The following is a 25,557-nucleotide window of genomic DNA, read 5'->3' as shown; positions in this document are numbered from 1 at the left end:
TTTCCTATGTAAAACTTTGACCCCAATTGTGGCCCCACCCTACCCCCGGGGGTCATGATTTTCACAACTTTGAATCTACACTACCTGAGGATGCTTCCACACAAGTTTCAGCTTTCCTGGCTGTTTAGTTTCTGAGAAAAAGATTTTTAAAGATTTACTCTATATATTCCTATGTAAAACTTCGACCCCCCCCCATTGTGGCCTCACCCTACCCCCAGGGGTCATGATTTTCACAACTTTGAATCTACACTACCTGAGGATGCTTCAACACAAGTTTCAGCGTTCCTGGCTGATTAGTTTTTGAGAAGAAGATTTTTAAAGATTTACTCTATATATTCCTATGTAAATCTTCGACCCCCATTGTGGCCCCACACTACCCCCGAAGGTCGTGCATTTCACAACTTTGAATCTACACTCCTTGAGGATGTTTCCGCACAAGTTTCAGTTTTCCTGGCTGTTTAGTTTCTGAGAAGAAGAATTTTAAAGATTTACTCTATACATGTATATTCCTATGTAAATCTTCGACCCCCCATTGTGGCCCCACCCTACCCTCGGGGGTCATGAATTTCACAACTTTGAATCTACACTACCTGAGGATGCTTCCACAGTTTCAGCTTTCCTGGCTTTCTGGTTCTTGAGAAGAAGATTTTTGAAAATTTCTCAAAATTTTATATTAATTTCTAATTATCTCCCTTTGAAAACGGGTGTGGCCCTTAATTTTCACAACTTTTAATCCCCTTTGCCTAAGGATGATTCGTGGTAATTTTGATTGAAATTGGCCTGGTAGTTCTTGAGAAGATGTTGAAAATGTGAAAAGTTTATGGGCAGACGGACGACAGACAAAATGTGATCTGAATAGCTCACTTGAGCTTTCAGTTCAGGTGAGCTAAAAATGGTACTTGATCAAGCCTGCGCTCGATGTTTCCCAGTCAAAAAACCATCGGAAAACACCGATATTTTGCTACAAAACAACAATTTATCAAAATAATGCAATCTTTATGACGTCACTGTGGTGATAACCTTTTACACCTTTATTTCCAATATGATTTTAACTATCTTTCACCTTATTTTTAAAGCTCTTTTTAAAACTTTGATTTTGGGGGGCAAGAAATGCATAAAACCGCACATAGTCCTTTGAGGGCAATACATCCCCTTAACGACGGGCTGAGACAGAGAAATATCAGCCCCGAGGGCGATGCAGCCCTACCATCCGGTTGCTGTCTCACCTAGTCCAAAACACATGTCTCAGGGCTGATACACTACTATATTATATTATATTGTATCATATACGAAGGATGTTCGGAAATTATTGAGACATTTACTCTTACTCCCTTGGGAAAAAAGATAAATCATTAAATGTTTACCAGAAAATAAACCAGGATGTCTTTATCCAATGACCCGGCGCAACCACAAACTCATCGCAACGTCTTCTTAACGGTTTTTTTTCTTGGTCCTATGTTTATAAACCCCTTACAAACGAACAGAAAACATGAACTATACCTCATTTTTCATCTTTTAATTTAAAATGGCAAAGGTTACATATACTTTCTATTCTTGCTCTTGTGGGAAAAATTGAGTTATGTATTCCTAAAAGTCAACTTATTGTGAAACTTCTTCTACATTTATTCTGTACATATCTTAGAACTGTTAAAATCAGTTTGTGTTGTAAAACAAGTACTCGATATTTAGTCCATAACAAGGGACGTTATTGACGGAATTTGGCCGAATCTTGAAAACAATGAGGTTTCTCCGACTCATAGTTGAGAATTTTCTCTTTGTAATGATATATAACTTGTTTATATCTGATCATGTTTAACAACACGGACTTAGTGCTAAAAGGCAGTGTTCAGAATTCATAACGTTAGTTTTGACGTTCGTTCTATACGACACGACGTCAATTACGCATCTCATTTCCGTTATATAACCGTCAATCATCCAAAAATATTGATAGTGCGTACAATTTTTTCATAAAGCAAGTTAATTCTATCGCTATTTAGAATAATTATTCTTGATGTCCAGGGAGAATGAAAAAGTCGACTTGTTTACACATGAAAGTTTAGGCTGCACCATAAAACGCTCGTATTCAAGTAACAAAAGTTAATTTATTTACGCCCCCCCCCCCTCTCTCTCTCTTTCGAATTATCTCATTTACTTATTGTATACTTAATTTTTCCGTATATTCCAGTTAGAATATTTCATCTATTGGAAAAATATATGTTTATCTTTTACTAGCGAGACATATTGAATGTATTTACATCAGATACTTTAATTTTTTTCATTAGAAAAAAAATCCACTACAGTCATTTTTTTTTTTACCTGTAACAAATCAGTATGCGGTTTCGTCGTACATACGACTATTATGGTCGGAAATCCGAATGTTTTAATTTGTTGTTTAAATCATGTTTCTTTGTTCTTCAAAATTGTGGTATCAAACTTCAGAAACGTCAAGACCCCGCCAATATTCGGTCAATATAATACATGTACTTCTATCGAACTGAACCGAACAAGGCAAACAACACGTGGTTCTTTTGGAAGTCGTAATTTCATTCAAAGCTCAATTATCATTTGATACGATTATAGGTTCCAATTACTAATTATCTACTAACTGTGGCTCCATGCATATGACGCACTTGTTTGTTTTTTTTTAATTAAGCTTACTAAATCTTGTTTTCACACTTTCGTTTTCTCTGCATCTCAAATCTGGGTTACATTTTTAACTTGAAAATAATGTGGTAAATAATCGTGCAATGTTAAATATTTCCACACATGGATAGACTACTCATTTAAGTCTTATAATTACCTAGTAAGCATTAAAAAAAAACCTCCCAATTTTTCTGCAGTAATTTTTCTACAAATTATTTGATACTGGCAAATCAACGTTACCGGTAAAACTACTGTATCATTATAATTATTCAGTTTGATATTGTTTGTCAACTATATTCATGTGCTCATTTTCATTTCATATACATAACAAAACATGAGAGATAAGGAAAAGGGGAGAACATTTAATGATAGCATTGGAAAACTTAAAACCAATTCACGTTTATCAAGATAATTGGATTAACACTGATTTTAATAAGAACATTCAACATTTATTCGTCCGTCGGACTCTCTGATCCACTGTCTGACTCATCAACAACACGGGCTGCATCATCCAGGTGGTCCGCCTAGTTACGAACTCCTTTCACCGTTGTGGACTGGTGCCATGCATATGCAAGGTACCAAAGAACACTTGTAATATGCGCGCAGCATCCGACTACACGGGACCCTGCCTTGCATTTGCAGTACCAGGAAAGAATCGCTCCTTCACGGTGGTGTATCCAACACTGATATTTATTGGCCGAAACGTGGCGACTTTGAATCTTTGCGCCGACGATATTTTGTACATCTTCTGCTATGAGAATGTCATATGCGCCATCTTCCTGTAAATGTTCGTGTGAGTAGGCCTTAGCCATCTTAACTTGGTAAGTTCCTAATGTGATGTTGCGGATTTCCTCTTCAGTAAGAATGGGGAAATCGGTGGCTACATCATCGGCATCCATCGCTTTCCACAGAGAAGATCTTCTGTCCCAGCCCTCATTTTCCGCTAATTCTCGAAGCTCATTTCCTTTTTGTGACAGATAAAGCATTTTGGATGCAATTGCTTGATCATCTTCAGCTGCTCCAGAACTTAACGGAGGACAGTATTTGTTAGAGAGAGGGGTGACAATGCGGACGTAATCCCCTATGAACGGTATTTGTGTATTAGACACAGTCCTGTCAAGGTACTTCCACCGCTTAATTCTGCCTTTTGTTGACTCCACCACCCGGCGCAACTTTTAAAGATTATGAAAAAAAATTATCATGCATCATTTACATACACAGAATATACAACGCATATAATTCAATAATGAATTTGAACCAAATTCATTTTACATATTTATGTTTTGAATCAATTTCTACCTTGGTTTTCAACCTAGAACTGTTCGATTCCTCGGTTGTGTGTTGCTTTGTACCTCTAAGGAAACATGGCATCTCCATCCGAATGTCAATATCGGATAAAACATCAGCACTGTCCCTGAAGCCACGATCAACAATAAACGTGTCACCATCATTTCACCAGCTCCTCATTTCTTCTGCATTTTTCTTAATCATATGGTTGAGGATACCGGGGTTGTTGTTATTGGAGTCAGACAGATATGGACCCAGGACGGACACAATATAGCCAGATGTTGTGACAACCATCATGGGTTTCACAAGCGGCCTGTGCTTATGTAAGCTAAAGGAACGTCTGGAGAAGTTGAAATTGGTGGACTTCTGGGTGTATATGTACGTCCCGTCTATAACAAGCAACGCTGGGATAGATTAGACCAGATGAAAACAGTTCCTGTGCTAGTGGCCTTGTATGCTTGGCTATGACGTCCTCGCTGGAAATATGTCCAAAACCTAAATTGTGTGGTACAAAGTCACTCATAAGGGAACGTCTGGCTGAAGAAACGGCTCTGCGTACCTATAAAAACAACAAAATATACATATCAAAAGTTGTCTTTTTCATTTGGAGACTATATATATATATATATATATATATATATATATATATATATATATATATATATATATATATATATATATATATATATATAAATCCACTTATGATCAATTAGAACATTATTACATGTATTAACGCACCTGCCATTTTTTTCATATTAAAAAGGGTAGCCAGCATTTTGTTGCCCATGGCACATCTCAATTTTATCAGCAAAATCGCAACACAAGTGCGAATGCTTCTAGATTTTAAAGACTTTATTTCCCAAACATTAGCCATAAGATCATCAAACTGGGTTCGTGTCAATCCTGTAAGATTATGATAATCTTCTGATGTTAGTGAGGCCTGGCTGTCAAAATCCAGACGAATAGAGGCATTTCTTTTTGCATAATTTCTGAGACTGTCGAGGAGATGGTTCATGCTTTCAACACTGAAAGACGTTGATTTTCTAATTCTATCCGACACGCCTTGATTTAACGTCTCTGAGGTCATATGTCCGCCATGAATATGAGTAGGACAACATCTTGAACCAAGTTGTACAAACATCTCAAGTCGTGACTGTTCAGGAATGACAACAAGTTTGCGTGGTTTCTTTTCACAAATTGCACAAGCATCATGTCGATATCCAGTAGACGGAATAGGAAGTTTCGTACGTATTTCCAGTGGGGCAACATTTTCTTTGTCAGAGTTAAGATTGAGTCCCGGGTATTGGGATTCTTGTTTCAGAGAATAGTAAAAGAGTTGCCTGCATTTATTACAAACTACGTCACTTTCATTCAAGTCAGTCACAAATCGTTTGGACAGAAACTTTCGAAGAGCTTTATTTCCACAAAGCGGTCTTCGTTCATTAGTCTGTATGCATGCGCTTACTACAGGTTACACAGGAGTATGGTCTAAGTTTTGATGACATGGTTTAGAACCTTGAATAAAAATGCATAAATTTTAAAGAGAAATATTTAGACTATTAATGCTCTACCTAACAATGGTTCAAAAATCACAGGCGTCGGAAGCAAATTGAAAGGGGGGGGGGGCTAGACTAATTAGACTAATCCTCAATAAGCCCCCCCCCCCCCTAGCCCCCACGGTTCCGACGCCTTTGAATGTAGATGGATTATAGACACGCATGAAAAAGATGCGCTTAGTTTGAAATGAATATGTATATATATTATAATGTATACAAACTGTATAAACAAAAAATGACCGTTATAAATTTCAGCTGAATTACACATACTATAAATAAAACAAATAAAACCAGTAAATATCATGACACGCCAATATATGTATACAGCGGTATGACAAAAGTATTCGCGATTTTTACGTTATATGTTAATATCGGAATTAATCATTTCTCTCTCTCTCTCTCTCTCTTTCTCTCTCTTTCTCTCTCTCTCTCTCTCTCTCTCTCTCTCTCTCTCTCTCTCTCTATCTTAATCTATGTACTGAATTTATTGTAAAGTACAATATCCCTAACATATTTCAGCAGCCCTTTTTCATACAATAAATCATAGGAAATCTGCCGTAATTTTGATGATTTTAAAACAAAAGTGAATAAAAATGACACATCCTGATTAGTTTTAATAGCTTGGATCGTTTGTTATTGAAATGATAGACGCATTATCTATGATTTTGTACACCCTATTAAAGGCTAAGTGTAATCCATTGGTATTCCTGGTATAACATAGAATTCCTGTTATTCAGAATAAACTTCTTCACTTTCCATTTGAGAAAAATGATTTAACAAGATTAGCACGAACTATCTCGTGCTGAATATTTTGATTTTCGTAGTTTGCTCTGTCCTTAAGTTCATTAAGTCTCTCTATCCTGTTATTGAAGAACAAATGCGTGTGCACATGTGGCTACATTTAATTAAACCTTTTAATCCCCGATAAAGCTAATAAGGATTTACAGTTTCATGCGTAAATCCATTTTTCCCCCTAGAGTTTAGAGTGATAATATAGTTTGATGGGGTGTAGCTTGGGTGTGTGTTGGGGGGGGGACCTTTATTGGTAATTAGTAAATTTAATTAGTTTGAATTTTTCAGGGGGTGGAGAGGGTCCAGTCCCTCGACCCACTTCTAGTTCCGCGCATGAACCTTATCTATATATTCAGTTTTTGCACTTACAGCATTGATGGCTGAATGATGCATGTAATTTGTCTATTTATTAAATAGCTCTAAAATATTTGCTTTATTGTTAACAGTAAACATACACTCAGACACAATAGATGATAATATCTACATTTTAAAGAATCGCCTGTGTGATGCTAACGTTTTAAACCGTTTATATAAACACGGAATACGTGTTCATGAAGAGAAGAGTTGAGAGCGCACTGTGTAGCGTTAGACCGATCACTGGTGGGTGTATTTATAAACTATACAATGCTCAGAAATGAAATACTAGTATTCTACAAATTCCATCTTATTATCTTACCTTAATCACATAATGGATATCAGCATCTATAAGCGTTCTGAGCTTTCACATCCACGGCTGTTGAGCAAACGTTTCCAACGTAAATATTGTGTTAAATCACAAATAATAACGTTGCGTATCTAATTCCGGATTAATTGATTTTAAAAATTTGAGTATTTTCACACACATTAACCGCCACGAAATTAAGTGTGGAGTGATATTTTAATCTGATGAAATTACATTAAAAATTAAAAGCGGTTAATGCATGTGAAAATGGTAGATTTAATCAAAATGTATCGATATTACGTTAAGGGTGTTGTTTACTCAGGGTTTGAGTTGTCAAATTTGGATTTTTCTAAAGTTCAATGTCATGAGTAAAATTTGTTCTAAACACAAAAAGTATCCATGAAATGAATTATTATTGACCTAACATTCGATATTTCTACTACATTATGGAATTATGTCAAAACAAAAATAGACTTTTAGCCAAACAGAGGAAATTCGGACTAAATTTTGCAGATTTTGTTTTCTGCTAAATCATTTTTGGAAGTACTCTAATATTAAAAGTTAAGATTTTATATTTTAGTCTATATAATTTTGCATATTTTCTGGTAGTTTTACATCATTTATTCATTATAATAACCGTATGGCATGAATTAAAAAAATATTGAAATATGCTTAAAAACGAGAAAAGACACCATATCTCAAAATTTTGATCATTGACCTCATATAAATTATATGCCAACAGAATAAGATCAATATAAGTAGTTTAATACTATAAATGTTTTTGTATTATCATCATTCAATTTTTTGTAAAATTGGATCAAAAATTGGTAGGAATTTGAAAAGTGATAGAGGAAATTCGGACTGGAATATTTATAAAAATTGTGAAGGAAAACTTAATGCTTTGTATGTATTTAGTGTCACTGCCATTCATAAATTGTATTTCATTTTCAAAAGTGTTGAGCAATTTGTATTATTTTCACAATTAAGAAAATCTCAGTCATAGTGTAAAATTTTAAGTGATTTTCCTTTAATTTTCCAAAAAAAATACAATGGCCATTTACTCAAAAAGTAGGTCATTGACCTACTTTTTTGAAAATAAAAAATAACACTACAATAAAAGGTTTTTAACACACAATACTTGGTTTTTCATTATCATCAGTGGAATTTTTTTTCATTCTGAGTAAACGTCATCCTTAAATTAAACGACATTTTGCTTAGAAGCCGGTGTTTCGCGTTGTTTTGTGACGTCACGATTACTTATTACGTCATTTTCAGCCAAGTTGATATTAGCTTTGATCCTAGTTCTTGCACATGATCAAATATTTTTATAAAATACCTAAGTTAAAAAATCGTTGAATTTCTCAGCCGATTTCGGCCAATACCGTCCCTTGTTCTTTGCCACTTAGGAAGAGAAATATATGTGTTGTCTCAATAATTTCCGAATTTGATTTCCGAACAACCCTTGTATTATATAATATTATGCTATTGTATAATGTGATCAAATACCATTATAGTGTATAACACGATACAATGTCATATCATATGTTACAATATTTAAGGCATAATTATTTATTACAACATTATATTGTATTATATGATATATATTGTAACTATCATTGGATGCAATATCGTATTTAATATCAATGTATTGATAAACATTGTATTTTATAATACCGTATAAAATAAACATATGATTATCATACGATTTTTAACATATAATATAGTATACTATATATATATATAATCCATGTATATCCAAGATCATTAACTATGATTTTCATAAAATATGATAAAGATGGTCCCATAAAGGTAATGCTTCATAAAGGCGATGCTTTGTAATCTGTGATAACTTATGTTTACATAGGAATATAGATATTTAAATATATTCTTCTCAGAAACCAATTAGTCAGGAAAGCTGAAACTTGTGTGAAAGCATCCTCAGGTTGGGCAGATTCAAGTTTGTTCAAACTATGATCTCCAGGGGTAGGGTGGGACCCACAATGGAGGGGGGGGGGGGCAAAATTTACATAAGAATAAGTAGAGAAATTATTTAAAAGTCTTCGATTCCTAAAGTTCGGATAGAGCCACAATGGGGTTGAATTTTTACATAGAAATATAAAGAGGAAACCTTTAAAAATCTTCTTCTCAGAAGTCAGGAATCCTGAAACTTGTGTGGAAGCATCTTCAGGTAAGGTAGATTCAAATTTGTTCAATTCAATCCATAGGGGTTTGGTTGAGCCAAAATGGCGGAACAAATTTTTTTACATAGGAATATATAAAGAGAAAAATCTTCTAAAAACCATTTGCCTTGAAAAGCTGTTGCTTTACTTAACTCGTTAAAATCAAAATCTTGAGGAGTAGGGTTGGGCCACATTGGGGATCAAACTTTAAAAAGGAAAACATCTTAATTCTTTATAAAAAGTGAAATGTTATAATATATGGTTCAGTGCTCCCACTGGACTAAAAGTCATTTTTGCCATTTGGCGCGGCACGAAAAACAATCTTTGTTTTACAATTATTCCTATCATATCACTTAAACAAATGCATGTACATGTTAATGTAGGCCTAATTTAATCAATATTATGACTTTTTTAAATATGCATGTATTGACCATTATTTTGTATGAACATTTGCATTCGTCACAATGACATGTTTCCATTTGCATCACTTAATGATTTCCAAGTAGTATCAAAGCTTTTAAAAAAAGATACACGTACTCAATTTCTACTGTTCTAAGTTTGAGTTGAAAAAACCGAAACACTTTTTAGCTTTTCTGATTACATTTTGTCTGTAGTCTGTCTGTCCGTCTATCACGTCTGTCTGTCCCTAAACTTTTCACATTTTCGACATCTTCTAAAGAACTACTAGGCCAATTTTACCAAACTTGGCACAAAGCACGCAGTTAAGGCTGTCAATAAATTCCGTCCAGACAAAAAGTACGGGAAATGTGCATTATGACATCACAGTTTATTACAAACCTCGTTAGTACATGTACTTATTAATATATTAATTAGCAAAATTAATTTATACTTATCTCTTAATTGAAAATAACGAATGTCATTACTTACAATTTTGATGTCCTTTATATTGTACACACTGAAAAATAAGTGAGATGTTATTATCGCTGTACTACAAAATATGACGTCATATGCTTCAAAATAACGCATTAAGTTAAGTCATTGAAGGCTATCATGCAGTTTTTTAGCGAAGAAAAATAAATGTGATAGATTAACGGAAAATTATAAATGAATATTATGTTTAACATTAATATAAGTAGAATGCTTACCTAAATAGATCACTTAATTGCAAAGGCATATACTTACCTGATCCTGACAAACTTTTACATGTGAATATGAAATATGCTATGTAACTTAAAAACTTCTAAGATCCATTTAAAATCTTACAAATTCATTATTTTTAATGAAATTAACCATGTGACCTTCAAAAATATTCAACATAATATGCATTATAAATTACAGTTTCTACTAACAAATAATCTTATCTTAAAAAGTTTATGCCCTTGCAATATTGAATTTTTTAAGGTGGAATAACACATCGTCATAAAATGGCTGACCTCTGATCGAAACGACATTTTGTTTTATTAAAAGGATTTTATCGACTGCAACGTATAACTTACATCATAGCCGAGTGAATAAAATGTTGGGATTGTGATCTGTACATACCGAGTTCGAACCCCGCAGGGGCTTTTGTTGTTACTTACTGAATTTATCTTTTTAGACATTCATTTTTTATCCCCAAAATGAAAAATTTTCGCTTATTTGACTTATGTATAGTTTATTTTATTATTATATCTTTCATAATCAAATAATTTACAGTTAATTTGATCGAATGACTTTTTCCAAGTGTGTTATTTCACCTTAAATGACCTCAAAACCACAAATACAGTAAAACTCGGGTATAGCAAAGTCCTAGGGACCAATGGAATTACTTCGTTATATCCGTAATTCGTTATATCCGTATAACGAATTCGTAATAATATTTATAGCGAATTCATTATGTACATGATTTCTTTCACTAGACAATAATTTTTTTATAAATGGGGCTTAAAATAACAAAAACATTACATTGATACCTTTAATAATCGGATTGTGAATTGAAACAATTAAATGAAAATAAATTTATTCAAACTATTTTGTTAAATGGTATTGAAATCTTTTAAGCTGTAAAGAAATTCGTTATAAAGCTGTGAAATTTCGTTTTTATTCACATCTACGGGACTCAAAATCAGTTCACTATATCTGTAAATTCATTATTTCCGAATTCGTTATAACTGGAAAAATTTTCAAAATTTTGATAGGAATTTGCTGGGGACTCAAAAAAACTTCGCTATATCCGTGTTCGTACTAAACGAGTTTAAATGTACATCTGCTTGTTCCATGCGACTGCCATATCACGTGACCACTATGAACGTATAATATTGTACTGTTATATATATTCTTTAGAAATATATTGCATTTGAGGGACTGTTATTGCTTTTAAAAAGGACATACCAGTTGAACAAAAGTATATGTGTTTTCATCACAAAAATCTGCCGATATTTTTTATTGGCCGCCTTAACTGTACTGCACACCCTTAGGCAAAGGGGATTCAACGCTCATTGGAGTCATAATACAATGCGGAAATTAAGGACAACGCCATTTTCAACGGGAATTAATTAAAAATTATTGAAAACATTTGAGAAATTTTTAAAAATCTTTTACTCAAACACCATTACGCCAGGAAAGCTGAAACTTGTGTGGAAGCATCTTCAGATAGTGGTAGGATGGAGTCACATTGGTGGCCTTATTTTTACAAAGGATAATATTGAGTAAATCTTGAAAGACCTTCTTCTCCTTAGAAACTAATTAGCCAGGAAAGCTGAAACTTGCGTGAAAGCATCCTCAGGTAATGTACATTTAAAATTATGAAAATCATTTCCCCTGGGTGTAGGATGGGGCCACAATGGGGGTCGATTTTTTTTACATAGGGTGATCTAGAGTAAATCTCCGAAAATCATCTTCTCAGAAACATATCAGCCGTGTGATTCTTTTAAATTGTGTTTGATTGGACAATTCTTGTGCGTCACAAGGGGTTGAGAGTTTGATGTAGGTTAATTTCCCATATACATAAACAATTGTTTAGGATCTTTTTGAGAACTGCAATGCTCTACATGTGTTATGACTACATGTATAAATTTATCCTGTTAGAAAAGGGACTAATGATAATAAGAATAAAAATATGCACGAAGGAAAAGTGATTTTTATTTATGCAGGATCTACATGATTATAAAACATTGTCCAGATAGTTTGTATTATGACTCCATTAAGCTGATTTTATCATACCTACCGGTATTGTTCCTCAGGTGAGCGATGTGGCATATATATATATATATATATATATATATATATATATATATATATATATATATATATATATATATATATATATATATATATATATATATATATATATATTGAAACACAATAAAATCCACAGTGGTCGGCGAGTTATAGATAAAAATTAAATAAGAAAACACGACAAACGTTCAATATAGCTTAAGCGCTTTCATTTTAAAATCTTCAGAAGCTATAGCTTCCACGATACACGTGTTTTGGACTAAGTGAGACAACAACCGGAGGCTAGGGCTGTATCGCCCTCGGGGCTGATATTTCTCTGTCTCAGCCCGTCGTTAAGGGGTGTATTGCCCTCAAATTTGAAATCGATAATTCCCTATATCTATGCTTTAAATTAAGACTAGTTTGTGAAATAACGATAGAATAAGGAATAAATGATACAAAGACCCTACACGTCTGAATATTTTAATTTATTGCCGAAAATTGAAAAATAATTATTCAAAAATAGCACCAAAGAGTGATATGTATCTCAGTAAGGGGAGGTAACCTTCACAACGATTGTGTATTTAGAACAATAGCACGCTTTATTTAATATCAATCAACATTTAAATTATGGAGGATATAGAGAAGGATGAAACGAGACTTAGAAAACCAGAGATTAGACTGTAAAAATTAAGTGATTGAAGTAATGGACGTGCTTATGAACGTTCTCAAACAACTTGCTATACCAACTTATAGATTTTTAGCTCACCTGAGCTGAAAGTTCAAGTGAGCTATTCTGATCACATTTTGTCTGTCGTCCGTCTGTCTGTCTGTCTGTCCGTCTGTCCGTAAACTTTTCACATTTTCAACATCTTCTCAAGAACTACTGGGCCAATTTCAACCAAACTTGGCACAAATCATCCTAAGGCAAAGGGAATCAAAGTTGTGAAAATTAAGGGCCACACTCGTTTTCAAGGGGAGATAATTAGAAATTAATGAAAAATTTCGAGAAATTTTCAAAAATCTTCTTCTCAAGAACCAGAAAGCCAGGAAAGCTGAAACTTGTGTGGAAGCATCCTCTGGTAGTGTAGATTCAAAGTTGTGAAATTCATGACCCCCGGGGGTAGGGTGGGGCCACAATGGGGGGGTCGAAGTTTTACATAGGAATATATAGAGTAAATCTTTAAAAATCTTCTTCTCAGAAACTAATCAGCCAGGAAAGCTGAAACTTGTGTGGAAGCATCCTGAGGTAGTGTAGATTCAAAGTTGTGAAAATCATGATCCCTGGGGGTAGGGTGGGGCACAATGGAGGGTCAAAGTTTTACATATGAATATATAGAGTAAATCTTTAAAATTCTTCTCCTCAGAAACTAATCAGCCAGGAAAGCTGAAACTTGTGTGGAAGCATCCTCAGGCAGTGTAGATTCAAAGTTGTGAAAATCATGACCCCCAGGGGTAGGGTGGGGCCACAATGGGGTGGTCGAAGTTTAAAATAGGAATATATAAAGTAAATCTTTGAAAATCTTTTTCTCAGAAACTAATCAGCCAGGAAAGCTGAAACTCGTGTGGAAGCATCCTCAGGCAGTGTAAATTAAAAGTTGTGAAATTCAAAACCCCTGGGGGTAGGGTGAGGCACAATGGGGGGTCGAAGTTGTACATAGGAATATATAGAGTAAATCTTTAAAAATCTTCTTCTCAGAAACTAAACAGCCAGGAAAGCTGAAACTTGTGTGGAAGCATCCTCAGGTAGTGTAGATTCAAAGTTGTGAAAATCATGACCCCCAGGGGTAGGGTGAGGCCACATTGGGGGGGGGGGGGTGTTAAAGTTTTACAAAGGAATATATAGAGTAAATCTTTAAAAATCTTCTTCTCAAAAACTAATCAGCCAGGAAAGCTGAAACTTGTTTGGAAGCATCCTGAGGTAGTGTAGATTCAAAGTTGTGAAAATCATGACCCCTGGGGGTAGGGTGAGGCCACCTTGGGGGGGGGGGGGTTAAAGTTTTACATAGGAATATATAGAGTAAATCTTTAAAAATCTTCTTCTCAGAAACTAATCAGCAAGATGATTCTTTATAATTGTTAAGACTTTGGCTCCAGGACAATTCCTTGGCCTCACAAGAAGGTTCAGAGTTTGATGCAGCTAAATATCCAATATATATACAATTGTAAAGGATCTTTTTGAGAACTGCAATACTAGTACTCAACATGTGATATGACTATAAAATTGAAGCAGGCAGCTATTTTTTCATTAGAATCTTTTTGTATTACTGTATTGAGTTATTGCCCTTGATTTATTTATTCTTGATTATTTTAATTAATGCATCCACTGTAAACCAATTAATGTGATGATTATTTTTATACAATAATAAATATTCAATGTATATAAGTTGTTCTGCATAAGTAGTTTTGGGTTAGGCCGGATTAGTTTGTTTATTTTTGATTTCCAATTTTTAGATACTATGAATTATTTTAGGCCGGCACATATATAGTGTCTTTTGCCTTACGACGAGCGACTGTTTGGGGTTAAACTTAAACAGGTACGGATAGATTGAGTGTGTGGACACCCCTGCTCTATCTAATCTTCGTGTTTTCTAAACTATGATACAGAGTGTGCGTTCATTCCTGCCCTGTGTCGCATTAATACAAGTGTGCGGTCATACCTGCTTGTGGTAATTGCGGCGGAGCACTAGTATATGGGCATCCCTGCTGGTTATCTGGCCTTTCTAGTGCAAGTGTGCAGCACCCCTGCTTGCGTTAGGTTGAGCTGTTGGCGCAAGTGTGCGGTCATCCCTGCTTGCGTTATCCCTGCTTGCGTTAATGTTGGTACCTGTTGAGTTGCGTAGGTGTGCGGTCATGCCTGCCTGCGTAACGTTGAGTCCCTATATATGTGCAGGAGCGGTGATTAAAGTCTGCTCTAGTAAATATTGGCAGCAATCAGGGCTATCCGAGTTCCAAGGAGGAAAAATGGATTTTATTTATACAGGATCTTCATGTATTATTGTACATTGTCCAGATTGTTTGTATTATGACTCCATTAAGCTGACTTTATCATTCCTATTGTTCCTCAGGTGAGCGATGTGGACCATGGGCCTCTTGTTATGAATGGAATCTGACAGGAAACTTACGAAATCCCAGTGAAAGAATTTTACTCATTACAAAGCTGCGTAGAATGGAAGTTTTTCACTCGATAATTTTGATTCTAGAAAATAGTGCTTCATCTCAGACGACAGACCCCCTTCTACTGTATTTCAAATAACGATCGTTTGTCAACAAAGTCCGGCAACTCTTACAGTTCTTAACACATATGAAAAGGAATAAAAGCGAACAAGTTTTGTAAACCCGATAAAAATCTATAGCTTCTTTATGATAAATTAAATTTCTTATTTGGAATTGAAATAAAATTCTTTGATTTTAGATATATGATATAAACAATATTGCTGTTGTTTTGATCTTGTCCCTGGTATCAGCCCTCGGATGGTACCGGCCCGCGCCCTTCGGGCTTGGGCCAATAGCAACCGCTCGTGCTGATACCAGGGCCGAGATCAAAACAACAGTGTGATATTCTATATATCTCTATGTGCATGAATGTCATGTTCCCAGAGGGTGCTCATAACCCCCACTGAAATAGGAAGTGCTGTAATATCTTGTAAACCATTAATATCTTCACCTTAAATATTCTAAATGATTTTCACCAAAGTCAATATAGTAGATTCAAATGAAACAAAGTTGAAGTAATGAAGCGCTGCTAGATTTAAAAAAAATTATAATGTGTCTAATCAAGATATGAAGAAAACTAGACATAGTGATTAGAAAAGCAAAATTTTACCATCGAAACATAAAATTAGAAATATTTAATGTATATGAAAGTAAGATATAGTTATATACATTGTCTACCCGTATTACAAAACATAATGAAGCGCTACTTTTTAATTTAAAATAGCACTTTGTTGTGCATGTTTGTAATAAAAATTGCTTCAGTCAGCAAGAGTTATCTTTTATTAAAGTATACTTTTAGAAAGTTTTACATACATGTTTACATACATTATATGATAAAATGCCACAGTTTCTGATTTTCCTGAAAATGTTTTCATGTTCATAAATTTGGATATAAGAAAATAGAATATGGATCCATATGTTTGAGGATGCTAAAAATGTAAACCAGATCACTTTGTAATAAGACAAAAAGGGGATCAAATAAATGATCTTCCAGTAATTGGCTTGATCTCAATATACATGTAGGGACATATTGTCTTGAATAAATAGAGAATAATACATGGCAAAATCTGTATCACATTATATATCTACCCGAGACTCCAATACATTCATTTATCTACGGGGGTCATTTTTCCTCATGGTTAACATGAAGAAAAAAAAACTTGGGTTTTTTTTTTCAAAAAATCTTATTATTGTTATGCAAGGGGGGGGGGGGGGCATTATCCTACGACGAAAAATGACCCCCGGTCATTATTCAACGGGGATCATTTTTCTTCGTTACCCGGAATTTAATAAAGATTTTAGACAAAGTTTCAGGCAGCTGCAAAAAGCCGAATTTTAACATAGATTGAATTACCTACTTCAAACTTAAAATGTTTTGAAGCATATTCGAGGAAAACGTGGACATATACAAATTCAAACTTTCAAGACCCCGTCTTTCAGTTCTCTCAGTGCTTTAATTAGTGTTATCACAGACAAAGAAACTGAAAAGGTAAATAGTGGTAAATAAATGATAAATGATCAAAATTTTGAAATGTCTTAAAAAACATTGGGATACCCAACCCTTAATTAATATTCTTTTACACTCAGTCTGTCTTTTTGATAGCTGCAGAACTGTAGCTCCATGGGAAATTTGGGTTGATGGTCCGTTGAGCTACAGGTCCATCCATATAAAAAAAAAACCTGTATATCCATTGCGCACAATAAGTTGCGCGGGGTTTTGAACTTATATACTTATACTTTTTGGAAATAAACTGCAAAATGCCTGCACTAGAGAAGCGGCTTATACCATTGATATTTTAACTTGTGTAAGATATTTTCTGTAAGCTATAACTGAATTTTACCTGAAAAGTAATCATTGTGAAATTATTTAAAAACATTCTTTAATTTTCGATAAACGAGCCCGAAATAGCAAAAATGAGAATGAGGTGGTGAACACGCTTTGGCGGATCTAAGTCAGTTGGAGTTGGCATCAATCATATACATGTACTTGCAATGAAATAATATTGAATGATTAAAGGTACATGCAGATATACCGTTTTAGCGGCATTTTTGCGATGTTGAAAAACAGACCCAATGTTTGTCAGCATGACTAGATATATGAAAAAGAAGTTTATAGATAAATTTTGGAATTCTTTGATAAATACTAACGAGGTTCCATCCATAATTAGAAAATAAATAATGGCGATTTACCTATGTATATTCATAAGCGATTTAGCTTGAGTTTGAATTGCGTTTGATTTAAACTGTATAATTTGCAGTTTAAACTGTATAATTTGCAGTTTAAACTGTATAATTTGCAGAAACTTTAAACTTTTGTAGCTTAATCGAAAAACGCAAACATTTCTTTCCTTAGTTTTCTTTTATTTAAAACTGCATATATGGTAAAGAGTGAATATATTTATTGGGACTTACTTAGAGTATACATGGAAGTTAAATTTTGACAAATATTAAATATTAATAAATACAATGAGGCAATTTCAATTTTGATGGATAGCCGCCTGTGAAGCATGACCTCTGGTTAGAAAATGGAATAGAACTTTCCAGAAAGGAGTAACCAAGAACGCAGGTTGAGTAATTTTAAAGTCATGACCAAAAGTGTAGCACGAGTCCATCATGCATCGCATGCAAATACCTTAGATCAGCAATCTTTGGTTAGTTAAAAAAAATGATTAATAAAATGGATTAATTTGATGTGGTTTTATTTTTTATGAAAAAAATGTTTAACGTGGTGCCCCAGGAATGTAGGTTTACTTATTAACGCCATGGCGGAAAGTGTAGAGCGAGTTAACCATCGGATAGATATTTTTATTCTGATTTTTGATTGCAATAAATGTGCATACACTAGTGTATCTTTAATTTTATACATTTTTATACCATGACAGATTGGTAGTAAACATTGTACCTTAATTTTTGAACAGATTGTGTTCTACAGTATATGTTTATATTAATTTGATAAATGAAACGGGATAAAGTTTGATAGTGGGATGGAGAGGGTTCCCAAATTATTTGATCAAAGCAGTCGTTCTTCTGAAATTCATGCAGCTGGTTTTTCATTTTGATTTTAAAGAATATGTAAAGAAAGCAACGAAAAAAGGTTGGACACAGAAGATATACTACAAAAAAGTAAACCTAAAAAATATGCTTCAACATATTAAGCATTGTATCCTATTCAAGTGTAAAGTGTGAATTCCCACCTTGCGCGAGTTGTCATCTAGTATTAACCTATTTAAGAAATATATTCTGTAACAAAAATTTCAATACCATAATTCCTGAGACATTTTACTAATTAGATATTAGAGAGGTTGAGATTTCAAACGTGTACGTGTACGTGAACTAGGGGAATCATCTAAATTCTTCGCGTATTACGTCATGTTTTTGTGACGACATGGTTTCTACCCATTCTCTAAACTTGTAGAGTGTCGTCTACACGAAAGTACAAACGTGTAGCTTTTTACAACAAATATCAAAGTACTGAAGAACTGACGGGAGTTGATTTTGTCGAAGTTTATTTATTTTAAAATCAATGATATGTTATTTTGCATGACAAGTACATGTATTTTCTAATTTGAATTACGCACATTTTTATAATATGAATTTTTGGACTTTTTCGACAAGAATGTCGAGAAACCCCCATATGAATCATGTTAAATAATATCTAAAGATAAAATTAATTCAATCAAACTATGTATCAGTAATAGAAATATTTCTCGAAAATTGTATGGATCAAAGCAATATTGAACTCTAGTCTCGTTCAACCAAACGCTCGGCTGGCACCGTAAATCTCCGACAAGGATTTACGGAGACAGCGGAGCGTCGAGTCGAACGAGACTATATTGAACTCTGGCGTGGGAATACATACAAGTACAAAAAATATTTAAATTGTTCGAACCATTTAAAATCTGACTATTTTGAAGATATTTATAAATAAGTTTCCTTGAAAAACAATGCTTTAGCGTACATTACATCGAATTTATCAATTATTTTCAAGAACTAAGTCTTGTCAGCAGCAGTGATTTATGCTGAGGTCCAAACACTGTTTCACTTTCGGTTTGTCTGAGTAACTGCATAGGAGAGTTGATTAAAATCAACTCCCAAAAATCTTATTGATGAGTGATTGTATTCTTGGGATACATTATATAGGTTTTAAAACTTCATTTGCATGAAAATTGATAAGAAATTTATCATTTATTTGGAATTAAATAATTTCATGTCACAAAACTGCGTCGATTTACGTACACGTTTATAACCTACAAGTTAAGAAATTTCAATTGATAAATAACAAAAACCTGTACGTGTAGATATAACACACATACAAGTACCCGTACACGTTTTAAATCTTTACCTCTCTATTATTTATATACTTGCTTCTAATATCTTTTAAACACCCTTGAGGCAAATAAACAGGCGAACCAGTAGTAATATGTCTCTGTTTTTGGTATTAACATTTTCACAGAATACATATTTTTAAACTAGTTTATTGAGTCTAAAACTGCATGCAACTTTTTGTGCGCAATACATGTAAAGTGTTTTGTATGGGTCGTAACGAAGCTCCATCGTCTGTCAATTCAAATTTATTTTGTATCACATGTTATCTGGGGTATGACTCCTGGAGGACCTCATGGCTTTCCAGAATTTGAAACCATTAAGTATTGTATCATTTATATGTAGAGTCTGACCAATGTGGGCCATGTTACTTTCTATGCAACATAGAATTGTTATCATTAACTTATTTGGATTTTAGAATTTGATATTTTTTTAACATAGAGCTTACTTAAAAGATGTGCCACTGCTCATCCCTTTTCAAAAGGAATACACACTCAGAGGACAGTGTTGTCAAGTGATGTTACAGCAGAAGTCAGTAAGAGTGTTGGACTTATCCATATTAATGGACAACCAATTGCGACGGGGTTTCGAGTGGGAGACAATTTCATCGCTACCTGTGTACATGTCATTGGCAGTGTCATTATAAAAGGTCAGATTCAACGTTTTTCTGCTTATATGAGATGAAAGTAAATTATTCTATACAATATTTTTGTATAGTGCCAATCTGTCAACTTTCTGTCTACAGTAGGCCTTTTTTTACTCAATGACTTTATTTCATGAATTCCGGGAGATAAACCAGTACGCAGCAACTAATTTTCACAACCAAATAGTAAATTGTTAGGAAAATAAATAAACATTTGAGGACTGGTTCACGGCTAGAAATATCAGTGACAAAGAGGCTCTTCTTTACCGGATGAAACTTTCCCGACAAGAACAGGATATGTTTGTCAGTAAACTTTTACATTTCACTCTTCTTTTCGCTTACCACTTTGTCATTTGCACTCACCGAGACATAGTAAGGGGAGCTTATGCTATACCCCCCGAGAGTGCATCTAGACCTAGTTATAGTGTTTGGTGGAGGTCCTTTATCTTACTGGTAGTTATGACTTATCCTACCTTTTAAAAAGCTTGCATGGATGATGCATCTGGACACACTTAAGGACTTGCAAAATTGGATATGCCATAAATTTGAAATGCTGGATGCATGAGGGTAAGGTTTTCGAAACAGATTCCCTTTAATAGCTATATCTAAGTTACTATTGGTCCTATCATTACCACACTTGCATGGCTGGTGCGTCTTATAATACTGATGCACTTGACAGGCTTGAATGCTGAATCTGAGCCATAGGTTTCGGATGCTGGATGAGGTTAAGGTTTTTTGAGCTGGTTAAAGTTTTTAGAGCATGTGCTCTCTAGTGATCACATCTTAGTTATTACTGGTCCTAACTTCCGAAAAGCTAGCAGGTTATGTAATTTTTATATGCAAGGATCGCTTCCTTCATAACCAGCATGAATCGTTAAAGAGAGCATTTTATTGTTTATATTAACATCTTTCTTTTAACTAATTAATAAATTCATTATGAAAAGCTAGTAAAATTCACTATGAAATTACTGTTAATGTACATAAGAACGTTAGCTAAAAGAAAAAGCCAAATCGTTTCCTGTGAGACTTTGAGTCAACATGATCATTTCGTGCAGTCGATGATTTTTCGTAGGTCGCTCTAGTCTTCGACCAATCAATAAAAGGGGCGTGCCTATTTCAGTCCTGTCAGAGCTTGTTAGTTTCAGCCGTTGTAGATTTTGACCAATGGGTATACGGGGCGTGTAGATTGCTGTCTGGCTGTTATCTATAGAGCTATGAACTAACAATAAGTTTCCGTAAGAAATAGACGAAATGAGACTTGTTAGATGTTACAATGTAATATATGATATTGTTTCTGAATTATCTATGAGGAAATGTTGTATGATTGTATCATTTGATACAATATCATAATAATACAATATATGACTTGATATAGTATCATATTGTATGACAAACTTGGCCCAATTCACACTTAGGTGATGGAGAAATTTTAAAAATTGTTAACAATAAAATGACCACAGCTTCTTTAGATAGTGAAGATTCTGAATTGAGCAAACTGTGACCTTCTGACTTCAGAAAGTGTGTAAAACTAAATTAACATAGCTCATACTGGAAATTCACATATACTGAAATCACTTTCTACAGATACTTTAAAGAGCTGTATATAAGTCAAATGACCATTCAGACCTATAGACTTTGATTCTATAATCCTGTTTTGTTTATTTGTACATGTATATAATATATGCATTGTCGATTCATTTGAGAGTTAGAAATCAAATGGAGCATAATTTTATTTTCCATTGTTTTAAAATGTTCATTTATCATGCAGATAACCCACATGTCATTAATTGTGATAGAATTGCCATTGAGTTTGAGAGAAAAGTATGCAACATGAAGGAAGATCCAGATAAGATATTTCGATTTCAACCAACTGTTGCATACATCGATGAAGAATTCCAATTTGTTGTTTTGGAACTGAGTATCCATAGTAATGGGGTTCCATTCCCTCCACCGCTGATATGTTTTGGAGATATCAAAACCTCAGATGCTATTCACCTTGTTGGGCATCCTGGCAGAAAGCAGATGATGGAGGATAGTGATATTATCCCTAAGTGGTCACCAGATCACGACAAAGAAATCAACCCATATATTAGGGCACTGGCAGAGTGGAGTAAAGAGTGTCTTCCCAAGTCGAATGGTGTGAAGATTGATTATTACAGTTTTCTTCTAGCTCCACCCCGAAAAATCATATTCCATACTTTTTTTAATGAAGGATCATCGGGATCCCCTGGGGTTACAATTAGGGATGAAAAACCATGTGTGGTCTTAATGATAGAAGGAGGCACACCTTATTCTTTGGACACAATTCCAATATCAGCTTTACTTGTGGAAGACTGGTGTAAAGTGGAGTATGGATTTGCCATGTCCGATATATATAAAAAAATGTTGAATTCTCCACAGAAGAGTCTTGCATCAAATATTTTCAGAGAAATTATCTGACTTGATGTGCATTGAATTTTGTCATCATGATAGTCTGTTTTCTACAAGTTGCCAGGAATATAAAGATGATGTATGTGAAGTACATAAAAAAAGTACCTCTACATTTTGTAAAGAAGAAAAATTAATTGCTACTTCGTTTTTAAAAATGACAACACAGCCATTCTCCAGAAATGGTTCCAAATATGGGATTGCTTTCAGTGAAAAATGAACTTTTGATATTCGTGTTTTAATTGTAATAATATTGAAGTACAACTATTCGCCGATATAATTATGAAATTTGACTCACCAAAATTTCTTCGTTCACGAAATATTTGATTTTGAAGACCATATTAAAAACCCTGTTACGGAAGTCAGAAGTGAATTAATGCAACTAATCCTCGGCCTGTACAATAACAGTAAAATCACTAGCCACTTTGTTTGATATCATATTGAATACGAATGACATATTTGACAGAATCCTGAAGAATTTAAATTTAAGGGGAACATATTTTCAAAAATATCTTTATTTTAAGAAAATCTTTATTTCCATAATAAAAAAGAAAATAATGCATCATCTTTCATTCAAATTCAAATGTAAACTAGGAACAATTTCATATGTTCAATGATTTTAATTAAAATATTGAAACAACAGAACATTAATATAGAGATGTTGAGAAATTGTACATCACAAATTGATGTCAGAAGGATTTTTAAAGATAATGACCCGAAGTTACGGAAGTTAGCAAATGACCTTTTTCATGGAGAATTATTTTTTCCAATACATTTTACAACCAAATATTAGAGAATAAAAATCAAATACAGGTTATTCATTGTAGAAAATACATTTTTAACTTAATAATCACGCTTTTTATAAAATTTCTTTCCTTTAATTAGTATGTAATCAACATTACATAGATTTAAAAATGTTGACATGAAATATCTGTCTAAAATAGTGAAATACCTAATTGTATTAAAATTGCATGCTCTAATTGATGTCCCAAACACAATTATGAAATATACCGGTAAAAAGTCAAACATATAAATCAGTTGTCTTTTTATATTTGATAAAAAGCTTGGATGGTTCGTTACGGATGTCAGAGATTATCATTTCACAAATATCTACTCCTATGATGTTTTAAATAGTCATGAAATTTAATGGTTATATCTTCCTAAACTTCCTTTTTTATGTGGAGGAAGTGAGGTCTTATCCCCTTTAAATATGGGTTGACTGAATCCACATCTCACCTTTTTCGGATTTTCACTTATGTTTCTCCATGTTTGCCTGCTTTGCATTAATGTATATACGCATATAATGCATTAATGCATATATATACATATGTATATGTATTGTTACTAATAAGTCAACTAAATAAGGTCTGTTTTTCGCAAGTATATATAAACTCTTACTAGTTTTAGTTTCGGGTATTAGTTCTTTAAAATACTGACATCCGTAACTAATCATGTTTTAAAAAAAATCATGAACAGAGTATTTATCAAATATTCTGATCCGGGAATAATACCATTTCGATATAAACATGCATGCATATTAATACAACGTTGAAAAGCCAAATATATTTTGGTCACCTGATATTTTTTTTTATCAAATCACATGTTGTAGAAAACAATAAGCTTGATGCACTATATTTCAATAGAGTAAACTTTAAATAGCATATTATGCTAATATTACATAAAAAATGACCACTTTGTTGATTTTAAAACATAAGAATAGATTATCCGTCGTGGAAAATATACATAAGAAGCACTGGAATGAACAGATGCCAAATCTGTTTTTCCCCCTGATATCCGTAACGCTGCAGCAAATATTTAGAAAATATTGTCAAATGATAAATTGTCTTAGGTGAATTGGTTTTAATCTGCAACTGATATATCTCTTGCAAATAAAAATAAACTAAAACAGATAAATCCACACATAATGATTCATATTTTTTCGATAGTTTAGTACACTCTCATCATATTTTTCTTAAAAATGCACTTTGTATCAAAATATTAATTGCTTCAGTTAAGAATATCAAAGTCCCTTTACTTTTTAAACTCATGTTCTGTTTCGCTGAACAATCCAAATTATTATCGATGGAAAATCGAGCCATATATCACTGATTGAAAATACTGTTACGGATGTCATACGTTACGCCGGTCAGGGGTTTTAGTAAATTTTCCTCTCACTGTACCATGCTATTACATTATTTTTCTACAGATGATGATAGATAGCGTTGGAACACTGTGTACTCCAAAGGCATCATGAATAAGTTTTTCAAATGCCATGAATTTAGTTGAAAATGGCGTTACGGAAGTCAGGCCTTGAAATGCGTCAAACTCAATTTTCAATTTTATAATCGATGATGAAAAAATCACATAGATTTTCGACTGTAAATTGTATATATTTTTCTTTTAATATGCCTATGACATTCAATTACTATAATATCAATAGATATTGTTTTGAATATCATCGCTTACTTTTAAGTCAAACACGTGTTACGGAAATCAGGACTGTTTCAGCGACAATATATAAATCGGGGGGAAAAAAGGAAGAAAAGATTTTTATCAACAGGTGTTTACTGACAAAACACGCTATGTGATCCTGAAATAAAAAATGAGTTTTAATTGTCTCTTTCATCACCGTAATTCTATTTAGTATTGTAGTAAAATTGAAATATTCACGTG

General features: G+C 33.6%; 1 protein-coding gene across 1 annotated transcript in view; it reads left to right on the top strand.

Annotated features, from left to right (window-relative positions):
* LOC128162228 (uncharacterized) overlaps window positions 1-23,044 on the top strand; it is a 34,315-nt gene extending 11,271 nt beyond the window's left edge. Inside the window, exons 3-4 of the mRNA XM_052825403.1 lie at window positions 20,256-20,463; window positions 22,226-23,044. Coding sequence (XP_052681363.1) covers window positions 20,256-20,463; window positions 22,226-22,896 — 879 coding nt within the window. The 3' untranslated portion in view covers window positions 22,897-23,044. The remainder of the gene's footprint in view (window positions 1-20,255; window positions 20,464-22,225) is intronic.
* Window positions 23,045-25,557: the final 2,513 nt, after the last annotated feature.

Source organism: Crassostrea angulata, chromosome 9, assembly GCF_025612915.1.
Source record: "Crassostrea angulata isolate pt1a10 chromosome 9, ASM2561291v2, whole genome shotgun sequence".
Lineage (NCBI taxonomy): Eukaryota > Metazoa > Mollusca > Bivalvia > Ostreida > Ostreidae > Magallana > Magallana angulata.
This window is presented reverse-complemented; position numbering and strand designations above follow the sequence as displayed.